Source organism: Lineus longissimus, chromosome 11, assembly GCF_910592395.1.
Source record: "Lineus longissimus chromosome 11, tnLinLong1.2, whole genome shotgun sequence".
NCBI lineage: Eukaryota > Metazoa > Nemertea > Pilidiophora > Heteronemertea > Lineidae > Lineus > Lineus longissimus.
Window position 1 is genome coordinate 13,483,479 of NC_088318.1, and position 9,342 is coordinate 13,492,820.

Here is a 9,342-nt window from a genome sequence, read left to right on the forward strand (position 1 = left end):
CTGAAATAGCTCCACCTCTCGATAACAATTTATTGGAATCAAAGGCATAACTGTTGTTCATTACGAGGTGGGTGACAATCAAGATAACGGTAGCTTGTCTTGCAGCACTGTCCAACCCTTGATCATATTGGGCCTGGAGTAGTCCATCTACTGGAAGTAGTCCATCATTTTCTTTGGAAACTACTGAAAAAAATTGTGAATGCGAAAAAATCTTTTTGATTTTTTACACTTTACTTTATTGAGTCTAAATGCATTTGGTATTACAACACTATACCAGCACAGTATTGAACTTTGTCAAAAATAGTTCATTACTAGAAAGCTCTTCTAACATTCTGAATTTACATTTAATTTTGAATACTAGCTGCAGCTGAGGATACATGTATGCAAGTTGCTACCTCAGACCTCATTGGGATCTGAAATCCAAACACACCGACAGCCTGATGGCTAACCCACCACATGAACCTGGATGCCTTGCCATCCATATCATTCAAGCCAGTCCACAAGACATGGAAATCCATACACACATTTTATTGACACCCTTCTATTGATAAGTAGCATGTCCTAGTAGATATTTCGCTTTGTCTATGTAATCTGTAGTGATTGAAATGACAATACAGTATCAAATGGATGACGGTGGCCGTTTACTCAACTTCACTGCTCTTTTCAGCCACAACGTCAGCTTGGTCGGCAGTATCTTCTGCCATTTTAGCCACAACGTCAGCTTGGTCTGCAGTATCTTCTGTCATTTCAGCCACAACATAAGCTTGGTCTGCAGTATCTTCTGCCCTTTCAGTCACAACAACTGATTCTCCCTGGGCTACGGTATCTTCTGCCATTTCTTGATCCACAGTTTCTTGCGCGGTAACCTCAGCTTCCTCATGAGGGCGCTTTCTACTCGGGCTTGCCGTCTGCTCCGTATCTTGAGTAGTTTGCTCAGATTCCCAACGAGTGCGCTTCCTGCTTGGAGTTGTTGTGTGCTCTGTCGATTCCTGCAACTGCCCGCCATCTTTTTGAAAGGCAAACACGATGTACAAGGCTGAAATTACAAATTGAATGTTTTGACAAAGTGAATTGTTGGAATATACAACCAACCGTCTGTAAAAATGATGGTCCATACACATGAGGTTTCATCTAATCATCACTCTTTAGCTTAACCAGCAGAACAACAATCGTGAGAGTGAAAGATTGAGAGCAAGAAGGCTGCAATTTCGACTCTAAATTTAAAGGACAAAAACTGTTTAATCGTTGAGAAAGATACCTGATGCAAACAAGTGATTTTATTTATTATTTTAAGTCTTTGTGGAAAGTTGGTCCTTGAACTCATAGAGCATGACCATCTTTCAGCAGGAAAAGATGGGAATTTTCAGGCCTTCTATTCGGGTTATCTGTGAATTGTCTTAAATCATGTACTTACTGGAGGCATCCCAATCGTCCTGGGATAAGGTGCCCTGGAATAAAACAACAGAAATTTGTAAACTCAGTTTTCTTTACTTCAGTGCCCTGGGACTTCACCCACTAGAGGAACTTGCATGATCCTATTAAGCCAAATACCAATTATCCTACCTGCTTAAAGGGAGACGATAGGTAGAAGCTGGGGGTCAAATTGGTCATCTTCAGGCAACTAATACAAAAGTTGTATGAGGCGAGTGGCTTACTCAAATATTTTAAATGATATGCATTGTTGGGGTTATCGTGTGGTCCTAAATTGTTTTATTGCTGTGTTTTAGTACTTTGAGCACATTGTTTCTTAGATTGTAAGGTGCCTTTGAGCAATTTGTTGATAAAGGCACCTAAAAATATGTTTTAATAATAATAATAATAATAATTGTTTAATAAGGGACTCTGATGTGTTTGATTTGACATTAAATATATTCCTCATACAATTGTCAAAACTTTCGTTGCACTGTGAGATGAAAGATACCCCTATTGCAGGGTTGGCCCGCCCGTTCGCATTTTCGCCACTTGCGAATGCTGCACATGAGTGGCGAATGTAAAACAATGTCTGGCTAAAAATTTTGCGAATTCAATTTGACTTGCCATGATTTGGCGAGAGAGTAATAGTGCTGTACGAAAATTGATCAAAGTCTATCAAAAAGAGCCACTTCCACACCAAATGCACCAAGGAACGATCGTTAGTCAGTCAAACTTTATCATATTTGCGGGCGGCCGCGCTATCACACGTGGTTGCTATCGTCTGCATTGTAGTTCAACCCGTTGCCGCTACAGTGATTTTGGTGGCGCTGCTGGTCGCCTTACGCATACATTATCGGCTAGTTTCCCGCTCGCTTCGTTGCCATGGAGTCTCCGGTCACGGGTTCCTCGAATCGTTCGTTGATTTGCTAGTCTCAGTACTGGCGGGCTACCATTCTCGCACATGTTACTGTGGGCTGGGTTGGCCCCAAGATGGACAAACGATTGGCAATGGCTAGAGCTGACTCAACATGGCTAAAAGTGACAGCCACTTGGCTAAAAAGTGGCTAGGAGGAAAAAATTCACAGAGCCAACCCTGGCCTATTGGCAACTTTGTGTAACCTTGCTGCAGCCGGGCACTCCTTGGAGCCAAAATCCCAATGAAGACAAAGGCACAACTTACCACCTTGAGACGCCTGAGTTTGCCATCATGGTCACCCCTCTCCCTTGCCTCTTCGTATAACTTGGCATGAGCCTCTTTCGCTGCATTGTACCCATCATATTTTTTACACAACAGAGCACTGTCGTCATCTGCAGGATACGGCTGAAGGAATAGGTCCATGAATGATTATAAAAGCTAGTTACATACATGTATAACCTTATAAATTTACAACATTTCAAACAACTAAGTGGTGATCAGACAGTCATCCAAAGCAAATGATCCATGGATTGTAGTCTGACGCCCTGACCGATCAAAATTATGTCAAATGGCCACGTACCTTCATACAAAACATACTGACCTCAGTTGTCATGTATTTCCAGATTTCAGAGAAACACCTACCTCCAAGGCTTGCATTTTCCCAAGTAGAGAGCGACTGTCAGATTTCTTGGAATTTTCGGCGACATATTCTGCAAACGTTTTCTTGTAGAGTAGATTCATACCATGCTTCTTTGCTAACCTGAAGAGAGGAACATACATAGTAATGAAAACTACTTTGAAAGACATCATTAGAGTTTTAAACAAAAAGATGACACCAAAGAAATGTACTGTAGATTGTAAACAAGGAAATCTTTGAGAGGAACCCCGATACGAGAATATCTTCCCAATATTTCATGGGCTACAGTCCAATTTCATGGTCTACATGAGAATCAACCTTGACTTACTTGACAAAAGTTGGGAAGTGCACCAAAAACTCTGGACAGTCGACTACCCCTTCTAAGTGGAACATGTACTTGGCACCAAATAAAGGAATGTCTTCTTTGTTGTCGCTATCGAATGTGACCTGGTAGATTTCATTACCGAAATTGTTTCCTTCCGCGGCCCGCCATCTTTTGCTGGAAACAAACAGGTATACGGTATTAGCTGATGTCACAGCTTTCGACCTACATTGAAGTTGTACCCTTTGCAAGTTTTAGTAGGCAGGCGCAGCACTACAGTGGGATGTCTTCCCTTCAAGACCAAGACTCAGAGAAACAGCACAACGGCGTTTAAAACAAGCTGTCTAGCCATCTAGGTAGCCACATGCAAATCAGCTGAGGTTTGTTGATTGGATGGGATATCTCCTGCAATAGGTAGCTGATCAGATGCCGTCTTCAGTCAAGGTTTGATGTTTAGAGGGATGTCTCCTTAAAACTCATAGACTTACATTAATTCAAAGGCATTAGGCGTGGTCCCAATGAAGTAACCACCAGGTTTCAGAGCCTCACATGCATTCTGTAACATCCTATCAGCCTGTTCATAACTTTCAAATGAGTAGTGATATGCGAACTGGCAGCTAGTGAGATCAATGGCAGAGTTGGGGTCGCTGAAGCGGTCTTTTAACCGATCCTGAAAATTGATACAAGCAGGTGAGAATCATGACTATCTTTGAGGATAACGATTTCCTCACAGGTGTCCCGTGGTCTATTGTTGCCTTCCGACAAGAGTTACACCGGCCACGACAGTAAGAGAAATGCTTTATCAACCAATAACAATAGAAAGTCCCTTAGCGGACACCCTCTCTCTATTAAGGACACTAGTTTTGGTCCAAAATTGGTTGTTTCCATTTAATTTGACCTCTCCAATAAGGATACCTCTCTCTATTAAGGACAGCACTAGTCAGTCCCGAGGGTGTCCCTTATAGAGAGGTTCTACTGTCTTACCTTGGTACAGTCTGCGGTGATGAATTCAGATGTGAACATGGTTTGTTGGTACCTATCTCTGGAGTTCCTCTCAACCATTTCTTTGTAACGAGTTTCACACTGCTCAACTGATGTGCCTGCAATATCTGAAAGACATAATCTATGCAATCAGCAACTATCAACAGATTCGAAAGCAGTGCGAGAAAGTTTACAGGGACCTACAAATCATTTTCTTTATGTCTACCACTCACTGATCCTTGGTCAGCCCTTTGCTTTTGAGGAGCACACTACTCTTGGTCCAGGAGGAAAATAGAAATGCAGTTATACACAATACCGAAGTGCAGTCATTACACACAGGAATTTGCTGAAACTTTGTATTCATAGTTTTTGTATATTTGTCTACAAAACGACATTTTTGAAACTCATATCTGGTACATATATAAACAATTTCAAATTTTCAAATTCAATTTCAAATTTTTACCTACCAGCACATATCAAATGTGAGATATTCCCCTTCTTCCATTTGAGCAAGTCACCTCCTTTACCAGAGCCTAAATCCAATGCATTGATTTCGTAAGCACTACCGTTCCGTTTCCGAATCTCTTGTATGAATTCAGCTGCAACGGATATAGATTTTATGACCCGAGTAGGAAATGGTTTGATCAGGCATATATGAGAAAATCACTTCCGAACATCATTAGGCAGTCTCTCACTCGCAGTGGCCAATTTTGTGAAGACAATGATGATTCAGCCAATAAAATATACAAGAATTTTTCCCAAAAAGAGAGAAGCTTTATTTCTAAAGCTGTTTTCTTTTTAATAATACAGTAGAACATCTTCATTGAGGACACCTTTTCGACAGACAAATGCTGTCTTTAACATGGATGTCCTGATTACGGTGGTGTTCGCTAAAGGAAGTTCCACTGTACTCACCAATAACAACACTTTTGATCCAATTGTTCAGATTTCTCATGTAGAATATTCTGCTCTGGACACGAGCCTCTAAACCAGTCTCCTCCAGCTGATTGTAGTGCTTAGCAACGGTATTGCCAAGTCCACCATTGCTACTTTGCTGCAGAAAAAGAGACGTAGACATAGATTTTAAAATCTTATACAAATTTTTATGAGGATTTGTTTGAAGCCCTGCCTGCTTGACTATGATTTTCCACAAACCACACAGTGATATTTCAAATGACGTTTATTTAACATTTCACGATCTTAAAAAATATTTTTTCAAATGAAGCAGAATTGGAAATTTGATTCTATCATTGTATACAGTTTGTAAAGCAATGTGGTAGAAGAGATCTTACATTTGAGGCACTTTTTATGACATCTGGAGCAGGTACTGGGGTATCTACGACAGGAGCTTGGGCATCTGAGACAGGAGCTTGGGCATCTAGAACAGGAGCCTGGGCATCTGGGACAGGAGCTTGGGCATCTGGGACAGGAGCTTGCTCATCTGGGACAGGAGCTTCGGCATCTGGGACAGGAGCTTCAGCATCTAGGACAGGAGCTTCGGCATCTGGGAGAGGGGCTTTGGGATCTGGATTTTTCTGCTGCACCTCTGGCTCTGTGACTTGATCTGCAGGCACCACAAGTACTGTATCTGAAAAAAAAAGATTGGTGAAGTCAGAGGGAATCCCACACATTTTTGTTACAGATATCTAGAGAATAAGTGTGAAATATGATTGTCATCAATGTGGTACTCTGGTGGGGAAAACACTTATTGCAAGGCTGCATGTATATTGACTACTTAGTGTATCTCGCTGTATAAAATGTACAGCACATTTTTTCTCATTTTCAGAACTTTCATTTTACTGTTTTCTTTTGTCTCAGACAGAAAGATGACGTCTTTCGATCAGCATGACAGTACACTAAAATAGATATAAGTAGTATTAACAAAGGTATAACACATTGAAATTTGAAAAGAATTGTTTAATTCGCTGAAATAAGCAAAGTTTGAAGGCAAAATTTCACAGCACCTCCTGAATTTTCCATTTTGATTTTTGAGGAAACCCCTGTCGTGAAATCTTTGAGAATTCCCTTTCGCGACATACATAGCAATTCATTTCGCAATAATAAAAAAATATCTATCTATTGGATCTTAACTGCATATGTTCTTGAGTACATGCATGATGTTTTATATTTGATGATTACTTAAATCAAGAGATATCACTGACTTTGTGAAACTCCGCGTATGCCGGAAATGAATGACCTTGAGTTGGGGGGCCATGTGGTCGAAACAAACATTATTTTCAAGCCTTGCATAAAAGTTGCGATTGCAACATGCAGGCTCTCCGGTTCAGTCGATTTTCGTGGCCATTTGGTAAAACAAATAAGAGCAATGCACTGTCTGTCGTCGAAGCTTTTGGTAAGTGTGAAAGGGCAAGAGGAGGCATGTCGCACTCCACTGTTGATGCATTCATTCTGCTCTGTCAGTGTAGCAATGCATGCAGCGTGTCCATTGTGAGCTTGTAGTGCTAAAAATACACTGACCACCATGTCATTGTCAAATGAATGATCTAGCATTGTTAAATTTTAATAGGGCGCCGCACCCTGTTTTCCAAAGCTGTGCCCTTTTCATTCTGTCCTGCTTTTTCAGATTATCTAGCTGAAACACCAAATTAAATATGGTAAACTAGCAGATATGATATAACTAGGCCAGATGTGATATCTTTTTCAGGGAAATCTTTGAGATGTCAGAGGTTACAGTGTCCTTTCACCCGTTCATCCATAAGACAGTATTTCATCAGCCGTGGACAGCAGTGGCAAAGCAAACAAGTGATGAAATGTGACACAAGCCTAAAACATTCAGTTCATGACAAATTCAAATGGACATGCTTTTATAGTGGTTTACCAAGTCACAAGCAGAGTTACTCGAACAATAGTGAAGATCGCAGTAAAAAAACTGACAAATCGTTTGAAAACTCTGAGATAACGGAAGTGACAGGTCCCGGTGGCGATAACGTTTCAATCGATGAAACGTCAAAAACATCCAAATTTCCCAATATTGAGGAACCTTTGAATAATTATGCGACGCAAGAAAGCTCGGTGCTTGAGGAAAGGAAGGTCGCCGCAGAGTTGGAGGGGAAGGCTGTAGAAAGCAATGCCTCCATCTTCCGGCGTTTCAAAGATGCGTATAAGGAGCACGGGAAAACTTTGATAGCTGTTCATTGTGTGACGTCTGCTGTCTGGTTTGGGTCTTTCTATTATGCTGCTCGTAGGTGAGTGTGATGTGTCATGTCTGTTTCATGTCGATATAACCCAGAGTGCATTATTTATATCTGCCTTATGACTCAATATAACCCCAGACTCCATGGACAACCTTTTTAATCTGTAACTTTGGAAGGTGATGTAAGAGCCTTTTACAGATAGAAATTGGCGCTTTTGGCTCTTATGTGCATTTTGATGATTGGAACTACATGTGCCATTATTAGATTGGATGGTGACTGGACAGTCTACAACTTTGTAATGCTGTCATTGATGACTCTGTTGGTCCTTTTAAAAATTTGTTTCTTTCTATCACAAAATACATGTAGACGGAACTGGGACTTCTTAATTGGCTCTACGAGCATGTACATGTAAGACTAGCACTACCCTTCATAATTTAAATGTTATTCTTTCATGTCTTTCTATTTTCAGTGGTATAGATGTTCACGCTCTTCTCCATGGTATTGGTTTCCCCGAAAAAGTCATAACACCTTTAGAAAACTCCCAGCTGGGCAATGTGGCGGTCATGTACATCATGTACAAGATAGCCACGCCTGCAAGATACACAGTAACCTTGGCTGGGACGAGATACGCCATCAAATATCTCAAGAAGACCGGCAGAATCAAGGAGGTTCCTGAAGGGGATAGTCTTCGGGATCTCTTTTCAGACAGCAAGGACGTTTTCTCGCAGAAAGTTGAGGAGAGGAAAGAAGAATGGGCGCAGATTGTTGAAGAAACCAAAGAACAAATCAAGACGCAGGCTGATGAAAAAAATCCATTTGGGAAGAAAAAAGAGAAACGTGATAATAAGAAATGAACAGGTGCTCCTTGTTCTGTATCATACCTACCAGAAATATGGCTTAGGATCAAGTCCCTGATGGCTTGTCGGCGGCTGTCTTTTAGGCAAGCTCGTTAGTATTGCGGGAGGATGGTGCCCTAAACTTGAAGTCCTGCTTAGTTGCAGGCATCAGATAGGGCCCTGATGGCTTGTTAGTGGCTGCCTTTTAGGTGCCCGAAGCTTTTGGAGTTCCACTTTAGTTTGAGGTACAGGCAGTGGACAGGACACAGGACCATGGTGTCTTCTTAGAGGCTACCTTTAAGGCAAGCTTGCTGGCTCTGCAGGAGGAAAGTGACCTAAACTCTAGAAGGCCTACTTTACTTTGAGCTGGAGGCATCGGACAGGGCCCTGATGGCTTGTTAACGGCTGCCTTGTAGGCAAGCAGTGCAGCTGTAGCAATTCTTCTGGTAAACTCCCAAGTTCAGTCCTGCCCAAGAGTTTGAGCCCCTGACCCTGTAATTGTTTTTTTTGTAGCTTTTAAAGTGCCCTGCAGATGAGATATTTCATAGTAGCTGCAGGCGATAATTATCGTGCATGACAAAAATCTGTGGTGTCTGCAACAAAAATTACCACTGCTGTGATATGCGGTCAGTACAAAATTCAGCGATAACGCTAACAGACATCAATAATAGAGATAACGTAGGTCTTTTTCTCGCTCATGACAGTTATTGTAAGTAGCTGCAACAAAAACCTCTCGTTTGCTGGGCACTTAAAACTTGAGGTAAAGCAGTGTTATTGAGTGACAATTTGATAATCCTTGTTTTTGCTGTTGGTAATAAAAACTTTTTATGACCACATTAGTTTTCTTTTATCTTGGAAACACTGGAATAACGCTCAAGACTTTTCGTACGAATTCCTGAATGAATGACTAGCCTTTCCCACTGAGGACTCCAGCATTCTCCACCCCAAGTTTCTTGGGCCAGCTGCCTTTGTACTGTTGTATGTGGAGATGGTGTCTTTGGGGCAAACTGCCCAGTTCCATGACTGAAACTCCTGTTTTCTCTGGTTTTCCTCAATTCCATTTAGTACAATATATGTAAAAG

The 9,342-nt window shown here is 41.3% G+C and overlaps 2 protein-coding genes across 2 annotated transcripts; one reads left to right on the forward strand and one right to left on the reverse strand.

Annotated features, from left to right (window-relative positions):
• Positions 1 to 212: 212 nt before the first annotated feature.
• On the reverse strand, positions 213 to 5,697 carry LOC135496112 (mRNA cap guanine-N7 methyltransferase-like). Its single transcript, XM_064785249.1, has 10 exons — positions 5,562 to 5,697; positions 5,185 to 5,323; positions 4,737 to 4,868; positions 4,273 to 4,397; positions 3,777 to 3,958; positions 3,295 to 3,465; positions 2,972 to 3,089; positions 2,594 to 2,734; positions 1,415 to 1,448; positions 213 to 1,036 (listed from the first exon to the last, which is right to left on the reverse strand). Exons 2-10 carry the CDS (start codon positions 5,222 to 5,224, stop codon positions 642 to 644), a joined length of 1,338 nt encoding a protein of 445 aa, XP_064641319.1. The 5' UTR covers positions 5,225 to 5,323; positions 5,562 to 5,697; the 3' UTR covers positions 213 to 641.
• Positions 5,698 to 6,472: 775 nt separating this feature from the next.
• Positions 6,473 to 9,289, forward strand: LOC135495581 (protein FAM210A-like). Its single transcript, XM_064784377.1, has 3 exons — positions 6,473 to 6,622; positions 6,935 to 7,475; positions 7,894 to 9,289. Exons 1-3 carry the CDS (start codon positions 6,538 to 6,540, stop codon positions 8,276 to 8,278), a joined length of 1,011 nt encoding a protein of 336 aa, XP_064640447.1. The 5' UTR covers positions 6,473 to 6,537; the 3' UTR covers positions 8,279 to 9,289.
• Positions 9,290 to 9,342: the final 53 nt, after the last annotated feature.

Bases quoted from the DNA above. Each gene is read 5' to 3' on its own strand.
- LOC135495581 (XM_064784377.1), top strand. From the start codon at position 6,538: ATGCAGGCTCTCCGGTTCAGTCGATTTTCGTGGCCATTTGGTAAAACA. The intron at 6,623-6,934 runs GTAAGTGTGAAA...TATCTTTTTCAG, and splicing joins GTCTGTCGTCGAAGCTTTTG to GGAAATCTTTGAGATGTCAG. The intron at 7,476-7,893 runs GTGAGTGTGATG...TTCTATTTTCAG, and splicing joins TTCTATTATGCTGCTCGTAG to TGGTATAGATGTTCACGCTC.
- LOC135496112 (XM_064785249.1), bottom strand. From the start codon at position 5,224: ATGAGAAATCTGAACAATTGGATCAAAAGTGTTGTTATTG. The intron at 4,398-4,736 runs GTAGGTAAAAAT...TATGTCTTTCAG, and splicing joins CTCACATTTGATATGTGCTG to ATATTGCAGGCACATCAGTT. The intron at 1,449-2,593 runs GTAAGTTGTGCC...GTTTTATTCCAG, and splicing joins AACTCAGGCGTCTCAAGGTG to GGCACCTTATCCCAGGACGA.